At 42.2% G+C, this 20,235-nt stretch overlaps 1 protein-coding gene across 1 annotated transcript in view; it reads right to left on the bottom strand.

Annotated features, from left to right (window-relative positions):
* Positions 1 to 20,235, bottom strand: part of cacna2d2a (calcium channel, voltage-dependent, alpha 2/delta subunit 2a) — a 58,795-nt gene that overhangs the window by 18,705 nt on the left and 19,855 nt on the right. The window contains exons 5-9 of the mRNA XM_068742069.1: positions 11,781 to 11,912; positions 11,501 to 11,558; positions 2,156 to 2,206; positions 1,757 to 1,856; positions 185 to 346 (exon numbers count right to left, since the gene is read on the bottom strand). Coding sequence (XP_068598170.1) covers positions 185 to 346; positions 1,757 to 1,856; positions 2,156 to 2,206; positions 11,501 to 11,558; positions 11,781 to 11,912 — 503 coding nt within the window. The remainder of the gene's footprint in view (positions 1 to 184; positions 347 to 1,756; positions 1,857 to 2,155; positions 2,207 to 11,500; positions 11,559 to 11,780; positions 11,913 to 20,235) is intronic.

Below are 20,235 nucleotides of genomic sequence, written 5' to 3'. Positions count from 1 at the left end.
AATCCTGGACCACTCTCAGTTAGCGCTTCATCATCAGTACCGATTCAGTTATATTCATTGGATTAGAGAGTGATGCTGACAGCATGCATCCAAGCATTCTGTTTCCATAGTCGCTCCTTTTCCAACATGAAGGCTTTCTGGGCCCCTGCATCAGCCTCTTCATGAAACGCTTGCTGGCGCTTACATTGAGAAGCTGTTCGAAGGCAAATGTGAAGCCAGACTTGTAGTCCGTGGTTCCTTTTGCTTGCATATGCATAACGGCCTCCTTGAAGATTTTCTTGTTGCGAACATTGGCTTGGACCAAAGTCCTGAAGCATGGGACGACAGCATCCGCCTTCTCATTGAACTGCAGGAAAAACAAAGACACGCGAGTGTGTTATGTAAGCATGCCGGAGTTAATTCACACATTAAATGTAGGCTGCTGTGTTTCTTTGTGTGCGCCTTGTCGCATGTGCGTGAAGTTCACAGCGGCGCACAGCACACGTGGGTGCGTGTGCAGATGTGAGGTGCCCCGCTGCTCTCTGGCTGGCAGTAAACACAGGTAATTACAACTCTCCACACAAAGAACAGGTGCACGTGAAATGCCAGTGCAGACGGCTGAACAGAAACCCAGCCAAGGTATTATCATGTGTCTCATCTCATCCACCATATAGGCTAAAACTGTGAGAATGCACACATCTGTGTGTGTGTGTCTGTTTGTGTGTACATCTTATGGGTGTGTACAGACTTGTACCTATATTACAGTACGATTGCATGATATTAATAACAATGTCTGCAATGGTAGGATTCATATGCTGTCTCTTTGAAGGTCAACTTCAAAATCTACTGACATTTCCAGAACAGATTGATGTAAAACATTCTGAGCGAGGAAAGCTGACATTTCTCATAGGTTGGGCTTGTGTCACTTTGAAATTGTCAAACAAGCGAATCAAATACTCAAAAGTACTCACAGCCAAATATCCAATATTCATTGCTTGTCAATTCTTAATATCATGTCTTAAAGTCTATGGGAAACAAAAAAAGCTGTGAAATGAGGTTTAGAGGGTTACATCTAACGACGTATAAGAAATAAAGCCCAATGACATAAGCGCTGCACTATTAACATTAGAAGGAGTGGCACTGCCCTTCCACAGATGTGTCCTGAAGCAAGTGGACACAGCCCTTTTCTGATGATTTTATTTTCAATTAATTTTTTTCTTTATGACCATCTTTTGTGTTTCCAAATAAATCAACAAATGCTTTCTGCAAGCTCTGGCTTTACAGAAGAAAAAAGAAAAGAAAAGAAATTCAGATGTGTTCCCACCCAGATTAGCTCCTCTTTGCTCTTGGAGCCAGGGTGTAGTTGTATGCAGTGGCTGAGAGCGATGGATTACGGAGGATTATAGAAGGAAGTCACCAGACAGAGGCGCCACACTGAACATATGGATGGGTTTGCGTGTGCGAAATCTGGCCTCTGAGACAGGATAACATTAATTTCCCCCCCCTAACATTATTCCTAGTAGGAAAGCTTAGTAATCAGCAGAGATGGGTAGAATCCCACGTGGACACCAGTGGGGCAGGAAAAGCAAATACTCTATAACGAGGGAGGTGCCGTGTTCCCAATTCAAGCAAACAACTGGGAGCACTGGGATCACACGGAGCCATTTACCGGCTCCCTGCTTGATTACCACCTGCTTAATGAACATAACAAATATTTGCATTGCTGCTGCTTTCAGGAACAATTTACATGATAACTTGCTTGCAGGATTCCGCTTACCCTGGCTACATTCACGTAGTCGTCATCCGACAGCGTGTCCAGCATCTCCACAACCGAGGTTTTCATCAGCTTCAGGGTGAGCCCACTGACACTTCCACTCCTGCAGAAAAGGAGAGATGAAAGTCAGGCGTGAGCAGTCAGCCCCTGAACCCACTCATGCCTATCCTTGACTTTTAAAGTTTTGCTTTCCACTAAGAGACCCTATCGAGACCCTATCTCTTTTAGAAACTGCTTAAATCAAATGAGAACGAATGCAGCCATCTAACGCTGGGCTTTCCTCAGACCAACAGGTGGCAGTAGTGCCCTTTTGAAGGAGACATCAAGATCAGCCATAAAGGAAAAAAAGGCAGAGGAGAGGAATTGGAGAGAGAGAGAGCAACTAAGGAGGGAGATACTCACACATCCACAATGATGACCATGTCCTTTGGAGACGATGCACCTTGAATATACCTGCACAAAAGAGAGAAAAAAACGGGCTTTAATTTGTTCCCAATACTCTTTGAGAATCGCACCAAAGAAGTCCCAGTGAGCTGAGCTGTGATAATGTGGAGCGACCGCGGCCGAGCCCACTTGAGCCGCAGAATACTAAAAAGGCTTATGTGCTTAGAACAGTTAATAAGTTGTTTTATATACTTCAGCGTCGGCTACAGCTACTGGCGGCTAACTTCAGCAGCGACACTCCTCTTTGCTGAATAATAATGCCTGTTCTAAATAATTACTGCTAAAGCCAAAGTAATTGCTGCTTTATGGTCTCGGTATTAGATCATTACTTATCATTCACAACAACGGCCTGCACTTCCACAAACAGAAGTTCATACGATTGTTACGCAGCACCAATAAATACGATTGCATGCATTCAGAAATTAAATGACCATGACCTCAAAATTCTCAGTATCAGTAACAAGCGACTGTAAACTCTGCTGGAGGTCTGTGGGAGTCGTTTTGCTTTCAGATAACAGCTAATTAAAGACACTTAACATTACTTGACCGGCTTAGGACATCGTGAAATGAAATTCACAAAAAAATGACTCAATTGGATTTTTCTGTAATTACGCTACATTGCCTCACTAATATACTAATATATACTTTATATTTAGTATATTTATACTTTTGCTGCAGCATCCAGAGCAGTGCTGACCTCTGCTGTGAAGAACTTGTGCTGTCAGTAACGCTGTCAGCATAATAAGCTGGTTGACGCTCCGTTTCCGTGGGTGACTCATCCGTTGAGCGTCAGCCACATTATTTACTCTGGCGGCTCCTTTGTTGGGTGGAGGCACATGCCACTTAAGTCCATTATGCTTCAGCTGCAAAGCAACTCCTAAAATAGAGCTGTTCTGGATGTGTGTCAACCAGCCGCGCAACGTGGGCCCGCAAGACGGAGGCAGCGCTCGGCGAGCAAGGACAGACAGACAACTTGTGTCCTGGAAGCGATGAACGCATAACATCATCCTCCAGGTGATAGAGGAATGACCTGCAGCGGGAAATCAAGAATGCACCCATTCTGTTCCAGTGGTAATTAAATTCCCGTACACTCCCGATTCAAAGAGAGCTGAGATTGATGGACATCGTCGGCTTCCCTATGGCAACATCAAATCTGAGCACTTAATTGACGTTCTGATGAGTGAGCAGTCAGGCAGGCAGTAACCATCTTAGACAGACACAGCGTAATCATCGGGGGTCTCTTTCTGCTGTTTATCAACCATTTGCTGAGCGTGGAGAGACGCCAGCTGCCCGTGGGCCAGAGAGCCTCTTTTCTTATGTTCAGCCAAGCTGATAGGGAGGTAGCGCCACAGAGCCCCCCCTCAGTAGGTTTTGCCACTGCTACCACAAGTCTCACGGCTCTCACTCACTGGCGGGCTCAAATCCAAATGCAGAACGACCCCTGACCCACGCTGAAGTGACGTCCCTCAGCACGCTTTTCTAGGTCGCTCAAATCAGCCTCTTTTCTTTTTTGCCAGACGCACCGGCGGCCCCAGTCTGCTGAAAGGCGCCCTGAAACCCCCAGATGGAACATCGACTCGGCACCAGCCCTGCCTCACAAGAGATGGATTAACGGAGTATGCCCAGAGTGAACATGGGCACATTCATGTGTGTGTGTGTGTGTGTGTGAGAGAGATGGGGACGGGCGGTGGGGGGGGGAGAATTCAATTATTTTCAATAATAAAAAATGCCACTTCAAAGGTAAAAACTTCTGCAGCTCTCCACAACTGTGTGCTGTACGAAATCAGGTCGAACCATGAGGCATATGGGCATGCATGACTTTTATCAATTTAATTACTGAAATCTTAATTTGAGGGAGTGAAACGGAGAGGAAGCGTGCGCTGAGACTCGACACAGTGAGTGCCTCTTTCTTTCCGCTGGATGGGGTTCATGAAAGCGATAGTCAATGCAGGACTGAAGCCCCGTCAGAATGTGGTCCCACGTCTGCATTACCTTGGGCACGTGGACAGACACACCCCAGTCTGCAGGAGGGCCATTTGATGCCAATGCACCAAACGCAGGTGTTTATTAACTTCTCTGGTCTATTCCTTCAGAGCTAAATGGTCCTGTAATGGAATGTTGAGTAACGTTGAACAGGCTAAATGTTGATTGTGAGAGATCGCAAACCTTCATTACGAGTATTCATATCACTTTCAAATCGATCATTTCTCCAAAACTGTGAAAGAGGCAGCGTTGATGAACAGTAATAGGTTTTAGGAAGAATGTGGGAGCCCCGATGAGCTAGTGCTAGAGAATAGTAGCACATGAGCCGGGATAGCGTCACTCAACACTGACGCTGCCATGGCTGATCCTCCCCATAGATTGTCTTGGCATACCAGCGCTGCACTCTTTCGCTCCCTTTCCATTAACGCAACTGCAATTGAGTTTTCTCCGTGGTTCTGAGCAGAGGGCATCAAGATCAGAAAGACTGGCACGGAGTCGAGCGTGTTCAGGGTGCGGGTTGACACGCGGTTCTGTGGCTCTGGGAGATCATCAGGCATCGAGGTCAGTATCAGCGCAAAATCCTCGTGGAAACCAGATGTGTTGTTTCTGCATGGATTCCAGTCAGTAATTACCTCTCAGCTTCTGCCCACTGATGCCATTTTTTCCCTGTCATTACCCAGTCTCCTGCGCTCCAAGGCCAGGTGACAAGCAGATGGGCCTGGCTGGTGCTGAACTGAGCCCCGTCACCCGTTCTCTGTACCACTGTGACAAGACCATCAGCCATCAGCTGACACAACATATCAGTCTCTCCTTCTTTTAACTCACAGCTAATGTTAGGATTAATCCTCTGGTGCTAAACCATCATAACCAGTGGGAGCCCTTCTCAGACACCATCACTCTATATCACTGTCAGAATGTGTCAGTTCTACTTTATCTTCTTTGAACAGCTCATTACTGAGGATAAACCAGGAAGCTCTCCTCCTCGCCGTGATTCAATTCAGCCTATTAATACCCGTCCATCATGCACAGGAATTCAGATAGAACCAGTAGTCAGTGCGCAATGTGAAATACAAGTAGTCGACTGAGCGCAATTATGTTAACTATCCATTTTCAGACAAACAGGAAAACAAAGGTGCATAAAAATGACAAAAGAAAAACAAATCTGTTCATTGCAAAACAAACTGCCTGCAATTCATACCGTAAAACATACAAACAAGAAAAGACAAAAAAAACAACAACTCAAAATGAAATCACCAGAAATAAAAAAATAAAAATAAAAACTGAGTTTCTCTTCTATAAATCCTGCAAGTAAATGATTAGATAATTTACATTACTGGCTTTTAAAATATTAAAGACTATCAAAAACAGAACTGATGTTTAAATTACCAAGAGAAATAATGAATATGCACAGCCCTTTTTAATGCATTCCACACTACAGGCATTTCGGCTAACAGCTTGTCGCAAATGACACATAACTGTCCAAATCTAAGAAGTCAATGCCTTTTTGATGAATGAATTGAAAAGCAAATGTGACCACAGCAGCAGTGGTGACTTACGCGACATGCCCATGGAAAAAATAAAAAAAAGATCCCAGAGAGCTGCAGCATACATGGTGCAAGTCACAGTATGAACATGTTCTCAACCAGACACATGTGCAGCTTAGATAAATCCTAATTCCTGTGTGCGGTACACACGGGCTCCTAATGTGCAGGGGTGGATGAGGTATTGCTCTAAATGAGGGGAGATTAAAGCAGCACCATTCACACCCTTACAGCCATAAATCTAAAAGAAATACATTATACAAGCAATGAACGCAATGACATATTCGGCGTCGTGGTGATTGTATTTTGCTGCTTTTACAGCGGTCTGGTAAAGGAGTCTCATTGGAATTCATGAAACAGTTTTATCACGGCGCAACTCAGTAAAATCAATATATTAACTGTGCTGGGGGGGGGGGGGGGGGGGGGGGTAACTCTCTCAGGAGATTGTGTTTATGCACCCTGACCCATTCCACAAAGTGTTGTGCATTACATTTAAATTGGTGGAATTATCTGTGACATGCATTTCATAAACCGGCAACAGATACGAGTAGCATGATACATGGAATGGTGGGGACACATTTTAATACGGTACGGCGCACCTGCAGGAGCAGCAAGGTGTGTTCGTGTTTCACTCTTTTTCAGTGAACCATGCTTGCTTCCCTAATGGTACAGTGCAAATGAATAATGAGTGGGATGTCTGTGGATTTCCTTCACAGTGAACCGCGCATCATATACAGATGTAAGCAGAGCAAACAAAGGAAAATAGGAGGACCATATATAAGACATGCAGCCTGTTAGTGTGTGTGTGTGTGTGTGTAGGTGAATGCTGCAATGTGTTAGTGGATTTGTGTTGAGCTGATGGGCTTATTATTTTATGGACTGTTGTTCTCCTTGTGCTCCTGTGGATGTGGGAAGCGAATAAAGATTGAATTAAGATAAAAATATATATATATGAGGACATTGCTAGGAGAGCCTGTAGAAAACCTTGTTTATTCCACTTTCTGTCAATTATTGGAAATGTTGCTGCCAAAGATTCATATTTCCATATTTTCGGTTATGCTTACGAATGCACGAGATTTAACGTTCAGACTTTTAACCGCTGCCCTTATGAAAAAAAAGAACAAAATATTGAATAAATCATGCGTGTTGGAATACATCAGCATGAATTATTAGCAGACTGCTGTTTCGATGTAATGAAAAGTCTCCTGCAGCGCTTCGCTCATCTCGACTAAACTACTAAAGCCTCCGGTCAGAATCAGAATCAGAATCAGAAGTAGTTTATTGCCATTGTCAATGAGGGTTGACAGACTAGGAATGTTTCTCGGTAAAGTCGTGCTACATGTAACAGTAATGACTAAATACAAAAAACAGACACATCACAAAACAGCAGCAGCATCAGGAGTGGATTCACAGTTAGCTTCAGTCTCACCAGTAACACGCTGGCCTTCCTTCTAAATCCTTTCTGAATATTATGACCAGCAGTCATAATATTTACTAAGAGGTTAGATTGACCTTTTAAATAAATCAATATGTGCTATGGATCACATGCTGCTGTGAGTCTGGGAGGTAATGGGATCTCTGTAACGCTTGACTAACAGGACTCCTTGCCTGTCTCTGGTCATTTCTCTCCTCGTCCTTTCACTTCTCCCACTCCCTCCTTCGCCCTCTGCTTCACTTCACTTGGTGACGAGAACAGAAGTGATAATGGACAACTGTTAATAAATAATGTAAGAGCAATTGGAGACAATTAAGTGTGTTGACTGGACCATTAATTTTCCCGGGGGGGAGGGAGAGCAGATGGGACTACAGCCCATCTGTAGAGGCAAGCAGCCCTGGAAAGTTTCTACCCTCTGAAGTACACCTGGTCATTCCCACAGCTCCATGCGTCCACCCCAGGAAAGCTGCAGGTCTACTGCATTACAACGGGAGCAAGAGTCCCTCCCCATTAGTAAAACTCCCGACTAAACACTCTTTCTTTGAAGGTGCTTAATTCTAGGGGAAATCCATGGTGGGCAGTAAGCGTCTCAATTCAATGCAAATACGAATAAAGCATGTTTCTACCATTATGTGTGTTAGTTGCATTTGTAAAGAAACACTGTGTATCTGTGTAACCTGGTGTATTTGTGAGCTTTAGTGTGTGCTCACAGAATTTACTGTACATGCATATCAAGTCATTTTAGTTGTTGTGGCTTATCCTCACCTCCCTCCATTTGAGCTTTGCTTGAAATGTAGCATTCCTGACACCGGCGCGCTCCAGAGGGCAACATTTATTTGTTACTGACCTGCAAACTTAACTAGTGGCTGTAAACTAAAACATTTTTGCATTATCTCTTTTTTTGCAAGTACGGCCATTTGCCATCACCGCAACCAAATACATAAATAGTGCCCAGTCTGAAAAGTGCTGGTTTCACCTCTGTTTCAGCCTGAACATTTCCGGGTCGTCCCGATACGGTGTATATGCAGCGCAGTTGGTTCCACATGCTCTCAGGTTTAAGAGGTAACATCATCTTTGTGCAAGCTGTGTTAGCAGCATGGGTTCAAATCACAGTATTCCCAGCATGTAGAAACTGCATAGTCAATGTCTCATGTACACTTAAGTGCTTCCTCTGTATGTCCTCAGGGAGTGGAGCAGCTTTAAAATGAGAAAGATCTAATTCGTACTTGTACTAGTATCCCTGCATGAATGAAGAAAACACTGTTTCTCACAAACCCAATTAGAGTTTTCTTTCTTTGTTTGAGCGGTTAATTTGAGTTTGTCAAACATTTTCAATGTTCAGCACTTGAAATAAATAAATAAAAACCTTGAGGTTTATCATTTTTGATTGCTCTGTCATACACATTTTATCTGAGACTTTAACCCCCCCCCCCCCCCCAACACTTTTTGGGTCATATAAATGATCAATTGTTTTATTGGTGCTATCTATCCGTGGATGGCGATTGACCAACTTCTCCACAGAAAGTCAGCCTAGGAGATCTTAGACAATAATCCCACATGCCTGACATGACAGTCCTTCCTCTCTTCAGCTCTGCTGCTCGGCGAGGCTCTTCAGCGGAGCTCAGGAGTGTCAGAGGCTCTGACACAGGGATATACTGGGCAGCAGTGACAAGCATAGAGGACAGTGTGACAGCGTGTGGGAGACAAGGTGCTGCTCCATGAAGAAACGGACCCCATTCTCTGTATAAACATGTCGCACATGTTGCTGCAGCTCAGCTCCCCCCTCGTCTTTCTCTTTCCTTGTTCCTTCCTGTGTCCAGGAAGAGACACAGTCAAAACATGTGTAAGAGAATTAAAGTCGGATTTATTCCAGTTGTTGTGCCGACAGATCAGACAGGACGCTTGTTTTAAATTGTCCTCCCACACAGGGCCTTGTGTTTCCAGCCTTTTTCCTCGGCTCCTGTAACAGCGGGGCACTGGGGAGACTTACAGTGTTAACTTGATTAACTTGTCAGGGAAAGCCTTGTTAGTCGAATGACTGAATGCACAGTGTATAGAGGTAGTATGCCACCTCTTTATTATTAGTGCATTATTAGTGAATGTCCGCTACAGAGGACATGCTAACTGGCTGGGTCTCAGGAGGTTATCATTTTTAATTCACAGATAAAAATGTCCACAACGACTGTGTCCTTTATCCAACAGATGACACAACAGCTCACGAGCTTTATGCCACAAAGAAGATGATTTAAATATGATTGAATCTGAATTTTTTGGGTTCTTTCTAAATTGTGCTGGGATATATAGCTTTATACTATTTATTTATCTATGACATACTATTTATACTATTGATTTCTATATTTATTTTTATTATTAATTCTAAAATGTTTGCTATTGAATTGAGTTTGAAGTTGCTTTCATCTTTGATTTTATTTCATGCATATTTATACAATTTGAATAACCAGTGCTGGTTGATTAGGAAGAGAGAACTCCCTGAAAAATTTAAATACACGCCAATTCAAATCAGCGACTGAAGTTTTATTTAAATAAACGGAATAATGAACGCAGTAATTCTCTTTAAAATGTACCTTATTTTACAGACGTCAGGACTACATGTATATCACACTTTGCCTCTCATACTAACTCAGCGAGAGCGTAATGGCTTCTTGTCTTTTATTTGTTTGCTCTCACCACAGTGACTGCTTCTGACAAGCCTAGCCTGACCTCAAACAGCCACTCAGATTGAGCTGGACCGAGACAGAGCTGGAAAACGGGGTCAGGTCCAATCAACGTCGCTGTCATGATTATGTCCAGTTCACTCCAACCTGTAACCAGGCAACAGGCTGGGCTGCCACAAAGTCGATGTGACAGTGGCAGGTAATGTGAAATGTGGAAGGATGGACAGGAAGTTGCAGAGGGCGGGTGAAGGGGCTATTTGTCTCAGCGTAGCCCAGTTCTATCCACACCTGCCCCAGTACAGGAATCAGCTGAGAGCCACAGGCAAAGGTGGATATTTATACCAAAAACATTAGCCCCTTTCTTGTTTTATCCTTGCAGCAACAGTGTGTATCAGGATTATCATTTACTGGGGATGAATATGGGTCATGAAAACATTCTGATCCCATTCCATTCAAGAATATCTCTTGTCTCTGTGCGGGTTGGAACACAGGAGTTTTACAAGAGCGCGAGACAAACACTGTACAGGAATCCTAATACATATGTTCACATTCATAAAGCCTTGTATTGTGAGAATACACCTCAAATACCTCCCACAGAACAAGATGTTTCCTCTAAAAGGTTCCGTGCAAAGGAATCAGAAGCGTTTTTAATTTAGTGGAGTACGTACGATAGTGCATGCATTCATTCAAAATACCTGCATGTGAGCATGGGTACATCTTTTCTTCGCATCAATGAGCAAATATTTACAAAGATCATTAGATGAAAAGATGGCAAATGACATATATGTAGTAAAGTAGGGCCATGAAATTATGGCTCCATTATAAGACAAATAAAAAAATCTAAGGCGTTTACTGCACGTGTGCGGGGGCTCAGATCAGATCACAACAGTTTGCCACAATTTCAGAACAGCATGCCAGTGATGCTGCTCTCTGAACAGGTGTTGTAATGACAAGTTTCATTTCTGCACTTTAGCGCTGTAACATCAATGCTCAGCTGGACTCACCTGGCGGTCAAAAACACACCTGCCGCCAGTCCTTTGGTGCAGATTGATGCCACAGATTAATATGCATATTCATTGAAATAAAAAGAAAAGAAAAGAAAAAAATAACAATTATCCCAAGTAGGGTTGCCTAAGATTTATTCTTACGGAGTAAAAACTGCATATAATGTACTTTATAGGTATGGATGCTACTTATATTAAAGTTGTCTCAATACCAAATGCTTCATCTTGTCTCTATAGAAGCTGGCCTGAGCTTGTTATTTTTGGGGATGATGATCTAAACTGCCACACAATTCAGAGAAAAGGTGAAGGTCCTCTCAGACACAGCAGTACACTGTACTCTGAAAGCCATCATTTCTACCACAACGACATTTCACAGCCAAGCCAGCAGCAAGCTCGGTTCAAATCACATTGCGTCTGAAAGGCCCATTAAGAACAATAGCAGTGTAATTTTCTCTGTTACCATTAATGCCCAGTTGGAAATGGGCTGATTTAGGATACAGATGCTTCTGAAAATGACTTCCTCATGTTAAGAAAATTAGTGGAATGGGTGTTCTTACAGTATTTTTCCCAAAATGTGCATTAGTAGTGAAAGTGAAGTTATAGAATCACAAAGAAAGCCCCGATAAACACCTTGTAAATAGTCTCCTAGTAAAGGCAGCACTCACCATGGTCTTCTGCGGACATCGTACAGATCGATCTTGTTGGGCGCCCTCCACGGAGTGGCTGCAGAGTCAAAGAAAATAAGTTATAGACCATGCACTGTAGGATATTTAAGATAAGATTAGATCAAAGTAATCATAATTTTGTTCTGTCTGGAGTTACCAGGTTCAGCCATCTGATAAGAGATTGGCAATGTTCTGCTGCTGAGGAGCCCTGGGGTCAATTTAGACTTTATCTCCCCGTGAGTTATGACGCCGACTGTTTCCTTGCTACCGAGGGGCCTACCTGGGTAGTATCGAGTCACTCCTGTGGCGCTGCCAAACACCTGCCAGCGGAGAGAACTGTCCTCCCGACGGTTATCAATGAAGACTCTCTCCAGCGCGTGGGTCCAGTTTAACTCGTTTAGGATGACTGGGGCTGTTCACACACGCAAGCACACACACACACACACACACACACACAAATACACAGACTTTAAATAAAGCTGATGCTTGCTGTTCTTCAAAATGAAAAGACTGAGATGATGCAGGTTTTCCTCATGTTTTGCGTCTGAACATTGGGGACTACAAAGCCCCGTTTGAAGAAAGAAAAGGCCCTTTAGCAACAAACAAATCTTTAGAGGGACTTTTGCTAAACAAAAAAACATTGACAAGAATGAGGAGAAAATGTAAAAGAGTTGTTAAATGTGAAAAGAAGGTACTGAAAATACTTTTTTGAATCCAATTTAGCCCACAGTATTTACTTGTTTTTTGCACCATATTCTTTTTTTAAAATGCTTTTAAACATTGATGTCAGTTCTCCTTGCTGATAGCTGAAAACACGATAATAGATGTATGCAAGGCAGCCTGGCCAGCGGTAGGGGTCCAGCAGGACATCGGTATAATCTGGGTGAATCTCAGAGAAGTGCAGGGGAGCGATCTGAGATGACCTTCAATGAGATCATGTGTCACTCGCAGCGTGTGGAGGACAGAAGCCAAAATTGAAAAGTTTTCCACATCAAAACTACATAAGCAAATGTCAGAGAATCCATCAGAGGACGTGTGAGCGTTTCATATCTAAGAGAAGAGAAAGGGTGTTAATAAAGAAAAACACAATCGTGGTCCGCTTGTGCATGCATGACTCGATGAGTCATTGTGTGCGTTTTGACTTATATGGTGGAAGAGCAGACATAGTGTCTCACAGGTCAGTGGTGATCTGTAAAATGGATTTATGGTTGAGGAGAAAGGTATTTAACATCCAGTCGACCAGAAGTGGAATAAACCTCCACTGATGGTGGAGATGGCCAGCATCATCCTCTCGAGCTCTGTAACATATTTATATGGTCCTTTGTCTTTTTTTTTGACAGATTAGGATTTATTTCTATCCTTAAAATATGTAGCAAAATGCATCCACAGACAGAAAGCAATTGTTTTTCTCTCCATTCTTTCAGTGTTTAAAAGCTGAGCTTAAGTCAGAAGATGGGGAGTGCAGAGGTTTAATAGCCACCTGATTAAAGAGGGAACAAGAAGAGGCAGTGAGGTGGGGAGAATTTCGTTTGCTTCTCCGATTTAATTACTCAGCCAACCAAAGCGAGACAAACCTCTGAACCGACAAATCCAAGCATTTATCAATCCTTTGTTTGAATTTAACTCAAACAAACGACCATGATCCACGTTCCCATGCTTTTCCATTATTTGCACAGCCTTTGATGATCTGTCAGTTGAAAGGTAAGAAATGCAGTACTGCCCAATCTCTGTTAACTACCCTCCCACACCTGGGGATAAACGTAAAAAGTCAGGACAAGGAGGAGATGAAAGACAAACATGACACACAAAAAAAAATTGTGCCTTTTTTTTTTACAGCTCACTTCCATAATGTCAAACTCAGTTTCATTACGGCACTCTCTAGCATCCAGTAAAGCAAATATACAATCACACATGCACACACTTACTAAAGCAGAACTAAGTAGTGTCTGGAGGATAGGAATATAAGAAAGCAAAAGTACTGCCACCACCAAGGGGAGTTTCTCGCCATGCTTCTCTCAGAATTCACAGACAGAGAAATACTGCACAAAGGAATAATGGAGGAAGATAGAAGATGCCCTACAGATGGGGATAAATATAAAAACCCAGAGAGAGGGGGAGCATGACGGATGGAAAGAAATCAGGAATTAACGTGAGTGACTGGCTGCTTTCACGGCCTGAAAGGAACATTTTACAGCATGAGATAAGAAACACAAGCAAATACACTATATAATATACACAAATGGCAGCTCCTCTCTTTTTGAAACTTAAAAGAATGTTGCTGTTTTTTTGCCATTACTTTCAAACTTAACTATATTCTAGCAGAATTAGAACAGAGAAGAACTTTATGTTATAGCCCCCATAAAGCCTTTACAATTGTCTAATATCTAGAAATGGGAAAAGTACAGAGAAATTGGTGAGATGCAAATGTGCAAACTTGCCGCACTCCCCTGTGACCCCAAATCATTTCAGGACCAGTACCACGATTCTTCCTCCATGTTTGCCAAGGGATATTTTCAGAGAGCCTAAATGTGGTTTTAAAATTAATCTGGTCAAACAGCCATTTGATTAATATCTAAAAAATATTCTGCTTTAAGCATGAGCTAGCACAGCAGGGTCCTGGCTGCGCTTATCTGGAGGAGCGCCGGCTCTGTAATGATAGCTGTCCCAGACAGGCCAAGGGCGAAGAGACACCCTCCGTGTGAAAGTAGCACCCCACCCTGCATGGCGGCTTTTACAAGCATCAAGGTATCACCCACAGTCTGGCGATGCAGAACGTCTGCTTTGTCTAAAAGGTGACAAAATGAAGCAACACACAAGTGAAATGTGAGCACAAACACAAATGTGTACACACACACACACACACACACACACACACACACATCATGGCAGGTGGCAAAAATCAGAGATGAGAAAACACAGAAACCGAATTTATTCCGTGAACGCTTCTCTGGACGCTTGATAAAAAGACAAATTTCCCCTGGGGAGGTAATATGCTCACGCAGGCAGACAGATCCTCGGAGCGCCGTGTTGGGCTCATCGTTCACGTGAAACGCGCCTCCCTCTGATATCTTCAAAAAAAAAAAAAGGTAATTCATCAGCACGGCGCTCCCCTGACATTTAGAGCACCCTTGGCTTTGCCCCTTTATGGAGCAAGACTGCACACCAAGTAGGGAAACAATTATGAGTGAGATTAATGGAGCATCTCTGCGTGAGATCATTTCTCAACAACCCCACCACCACCTCTATCTTCTGCCCCCCCCCCTCCCCCTCTCATACACACATTATTCACACTGATGGACCGGAGATAAAGACCCATCCAGACCGATCTGCACCTTTGCCTCTGTGTTAATTCAACATAAATAGGTTCATGTGTTTACACACGGAGCAGAAAAAAGTCTCTGCAACCTGTACTTTATCATAGTGGGACACAAGTGGCCCTTCGTAAAGAACCCATACTGGTGAAAGCTGCAGGCGTTAACTGCGTCCCCTTGAGGAGTTATAACTTGACCACTTTACATATTCCTCTTTTTAAAAAGACTTAGTAAGAAGTTTAATTCTACTTGAGGTGAATTAAAGGTCACATGACCTGAACAAAAAGGCAGGTTCATTATATAATATATATATAATTTTTGTTATAATTAATTAATATTAATACTATAATAGGTTACAATGTTTTATTAAAAACAATTTAAATAAATACATAACTGACAAGGTTACTCATGATTATTGGCGGCAACATCAAGCACAAGAATTTTATTATATTTTTGTATCTTATAGTATATTTATTTCACTGAAAGGCTAAGCTCACAATACATTTTCCCCACTTAATCTTGACTTTCAGATTGGCTTCATTTCATAACGGTGGTAATAAAAAAGTTATTTGTTTGTTTGTGATGCTTTCAGCAAAACAAAATAAAATGGAATTTATTAAATACAAAACAAATAAGAATGAAAGTGCTGAAACACAATAAATTCCCACTTATGTTGGATAATTTTAATTTGTCAGTGACAGCATTTTTCAAATAACACCTAAATTGACTGGAAATATGCTTCTTTGTAATTTAAATAACCCGCATTTTTTTTTTTTTTTTTTTGTCATTTGGATTACGACTGCTATTAAATACATGTAGCATGCGCTCTTCTTTCTGCATTGTCAGCCTATATCATCCCCCCTCTCTCCTTTCCTGTCCATCTCTCCTTCTTTTGCCTGTTTTTGGTCTGCTTTGGGGCCTGACTGCGTATTAAAGAGCTCGAACCTTAAACCTTTCATCCTACAGAGGAATGGCGGCAACAGGAACAGGCAGCAGCTCACACGTCCACAAAGACAAGCTAAAACAAAGTCTAAGCCTTCCAAGAGGAAAAAATATGTAGACATATCTTTGTGTCTTGTTCTCCAAGAATTTCTTTGTGACTGAAAAAGCAGAATTAAGTAATTATAATGAAAATGTGTGCTCAGGATTCTGGCTGTTTCACTCGGGAATAGCATTTAGTGTTTTTCTTTCAGGACCTCAGTTTTGATAATTTGTAATCTCAGACTGCAAAAGCGGAGCGACAAACAACAATTCCAGTGAGGAGGGATGATTATTCAATATACAGAATACGACTGAGGAGATTTCGCCTCCTCCAGTGTGCTCTTCTAAATATTTTTTTTCCTAATTAAAGAAACAAACACATGAAATGTAATTTATGAGCCTGGTGGTGAGTGACGTGGAGTTTGCTGTGCTGACTCTTCTAATTAGTGTGTGGGTAAATGATAGTGCCCCTTCGCTGGGCACACACTGGGCACACACATTTATGTGTCATTTATTCACCCCCCCTTTGCTTTCTTCTTCTTTCTTATGTTTTACTTTCCACACACGTTTAAATCTGGCTTGATGTTGAGAGGGGATGAGCTGATCTCCACTGTGACATGAGTTGGTTGACAGGGAGGGTGAAATGAATACAGGCACACACACACACACACACCTACACACCCCTACACACACACACACACACACACACACAGAGAGAGAGAGTGACAAGAGCAGCATTTAGTTGAAGCAAATCTGAAGATTCACTTTTTTAAGATGACAAATGCAGTATGGAGAAAACTGGGAACATACAATCAACATCCATCCATCAATCCATCCATCCACGGCCGTTTTATTCGCCTCGAGGGTCACAGGTGTCGCTGCAGTCTATCCCAGCTGTCTATGGTCGAGAGGCAGGGTACACCAGCACCAAGACGCCAGCTCATCGTGGAGTCACTCGACTACATTACAACTGTAATTGTCATTTCATTATCATGAAAGCCTGCAGACATTTATCTTTCTCTTCTTTTTAAATCTCATACGGCACAGCTTTAGCTCTCAACCTGCTGTATCCCCCCCCCCCCCCCATGCAACTTGCTCTTTACAAAGGTGAACAGGATGATTTGCTTTGTTTCTCAGGGGGCTTCTCACTACAAAGTGTGCAGTAGCAAAATGGCGGCTAATATTCAATGGGTAGGAAGCAACAGCTTGTTGGTTTTATTACGGGATTTTATTTTCTCTATGCTAATTAAAATCATCTCCAAAATAACGACAAGGGCACTCTATATAACAAATACCAGTGCAGAGGCCCAGTAGTATTTTATTTTAAATTATTTTAAATAAACCCTAATCCAAATTTAAGCAAGACATGGGAACCATCCAAATGGCTTCATGTCTAAGTAAAAAATGAAATAAAATCTGAAGTTCAGCTCCACAGTGCATTTTAGCAGCTTTTAGCCAATAGTTTTGGTTCACTATCAAGCTATCTATCAAATCCATTGGCCGAAAAAGTGGTGCATTTTGGTAGCTAAGGAGCCTGATGCGTTTGCTGGGAGAATTATTGCAAGCACATGTCTCTATAGCTACAAGTCTTTAGGCCAACCTGTACGACATGTAAAATAACAACGTCAAAGTTGACAGTGTTTTGCTAACTTACTGTTATCTTAATTTTGCTGCTTTCCTCAGCGACACCCTTCCATGGCATTAATTCACGATAACCGAGTCTCTCACTGTGCCCGACTACAATAACAACCTGACAATGTGACAGTCTGCTGGAAAAGACGCTGCGTGCAGCCGCTCTAAACTTCACACTGAATGAAAGGGCTTCCCACATTCACCGGCGGCTGTCTTACTCCTTGCAGGGAATGGCGGCAGCTAATTCCCACTAGAAATACGAATATAGTCACAAACTATGTGGACACTACACACACAATAACTACCTTTTTAAAAATGGTAGATTTACAACTTCCCACTTATTCAACACGTAATATTAAACATACAGCTCAGTCGGGATTATTGCTCCCTTTCTCCAGTGTGGATTATCAGGAGGATCCCATTGAAGCTACACATTAGTTGCTAGATAATCATTGGTTTATTCCCTCTGTATTTGTGTCCTCATTTTTCAGTGATTTCATGATAATACTCCCAAGGGCCTTTCTTCTGCATTTATTCAGCTAATTCCTGCTAACTACACAGCTTTTCTCTAATGTTTGTTGGGAGGATGAAAGCTGCTTTTTTTTCGATACATGACATCACCCACATCAATTTATTCCATTGTGACTGTTGTGATGTCCAGTCTGTAATAAGTGATCATATTCAGAAGGAAACTGGATGAATGTTTGGCTTGAGCTAATTAGAAAGTCTGCAGACTCGGCAGCAGGGATCAGCTTTGGGATAATGAATCATAAAACGGTTCATTACTGCACTCAGGGAAAACTCTCAATCTCAATAAATGGACACGGGCCCGAGCAGGAGAATCAAACTGGAACGCGTTCACTGCCTCATTTAGCTGCTAAAAGGATCACAATAAAAAATGCTTTTTATTTTTTGCTCTAAATGGTTTCTATTATTAACCTCCGGTCTCTTATCACCCTCTTCTATCTATCTTGCCGTCGCTCGGTGCGTTTCTCTCCGTTCATCTCCAAGGACACTAATTTTGCTGTGACTCGCAATCCACGCTGCCATTTTCTGGAAAACAGTCAATTTATTCAGTCCATTAACAATGTACAATTCAAAGTGAGCCACTTCAACAACACAGTGCATGAGTGGTTATAAACAACACTTGAGAATTTCATCGTGATTGCTAAACATTAGGCCATGCTTTGAACAGCGGCCCATTCTTTTATTCTCTTTATCGTCCCTCCAGCCTCACCTCCTATTGAATGCATGTTGAATCTATTCACCCTGCTTCTTTACTGCTAATCAGAAACCTGTAGCTATAGAGTAGATCCAGGCTTCCATCCACAGAGGGACTCTATCAGCACATATTAGCTTCTTCAGACATTCCCTTCTGCAGGCTCCCAATAGCTGGGACCAGAGCAGAATTACAATTAATGATCGCCTTGCAACCTCATGTTCCCTGACATGAACCTAATGTAAATTACTATAAGCCTAGTTAGATAAAAGAGAACGACACATATCTAGCATTGCGCTCCTATAAAATGATCAAACTCATGATGGATTTTAAACAATGATTGTAATCGATACAGCAAAACACAGTTATTGATCCGTGGTCTAACTAACACCACCTTGTGGCTTTCAAGCACAGAGGTCACTGTGTGCAGCTATAGAAAAGTTGGTTTGTGGCAAATGCATGTTTTGATGGTACATCAGCCACTAGAGTGGACTCGCTTATATCATCTCATACAATGAAACACAATGCAACAGACAGCTGGAACCACTAAGTTGCCTCATACAATTGCTACATTTTCCAAGTATTGATCTTATATTGGACAGAACTTATGATAAATCACTGAATTGTATGTCCTATTTCAACTACAAATGAAATAATTGTGTGAGAACTCTAAAACCAGTCTGATGCCTGAGAGCATTTTGTTGCTGGAAATATTTGGTTGGGTAGCAAAGCATGTTTGAGAATTATTGCCCATTTGTGCAGCTAAATGTTTTTCAACATTGTTTAATTTATCATCAGTGACTTAAATACACACATTCATATTGCAGTTGGCAACAAAGCTGCAAAAAGCAATCTCAACACAGCAGACTGCGCTACGGGAGCTAACGAAATAAAAGAAAAGTAAACATTTTCTATAGAGGAGGGGGAAAAAAAATCAATTCCATGCACTGTGCCATCCTGGTCTTCGGTCTACGACAGGCTCAATCAGGAGGCTTTTATTCTCTGACTCATTATCTTCAGACAGAGCTGGCACAAAATGGGTCTGGGAACAATGTGCAGGCATGATTGCTCTATTGTCGGTTAGCAGTGACCTTTGACATCTCCCCCTGAACCAAACCTGTGTAATTCTGACAGAATGCGTCTGGAGAGACGGAGGGCATGGTAACGGCCGGGGCACAGCGCCAGCCTGAACTGCGCACGCATGTCTTGGAAGCTTTTTCTTTTCGTTTTGTCATCCACGTGAATTATTTAGAGTTTATTTCAAACATATTACAAAAGAAATTTAATTACTGTTCATTATAAAAGCCAAACTCCATTTAGAAAGACCGGGTTGGCAATAACAGCAGCGGAATAGTAAAGCCGTTTGCAAGTATAGCGCAAGTGTGTTTGCTGTTTTGAGGATGCAGTTATTATCTGCTAATTATGATAGCTGTGCATCCCAGCCTCTGTAAGAAATGATGATTGTCATGTGATAAAGGCTGTCTGTCTCCACATGGGTTAAAGTGTGCGACTACAAGAGGCGCTGAAGGTGGATAAATGAGAGAACATAGAAAGGTACACGTTTTCTCTTTAGTCTATCTGGGCGATGCAGG

Source organism: Brachionichthys hirsutus, chromosome 8 (assembly GCF_040956055.1).
Source record: "Brachionichthys hirsutus isolate HB-005 chromosome 8, CSIRO-AGI_Bhir_v1, whole genome shotgun sequence".
Taxonomy (NCBI): Eukaryota; Metazoa; Chordata; class Actinopteri; order Lophiiformes; family Brachionichthyidae; genus Brachionichthys; species Brachionichthys hirsutus.
Note: the sequence above shows the minus strand (reverse complement) of the source record. Positions and strands in the feature narration are given on the sequence as shown.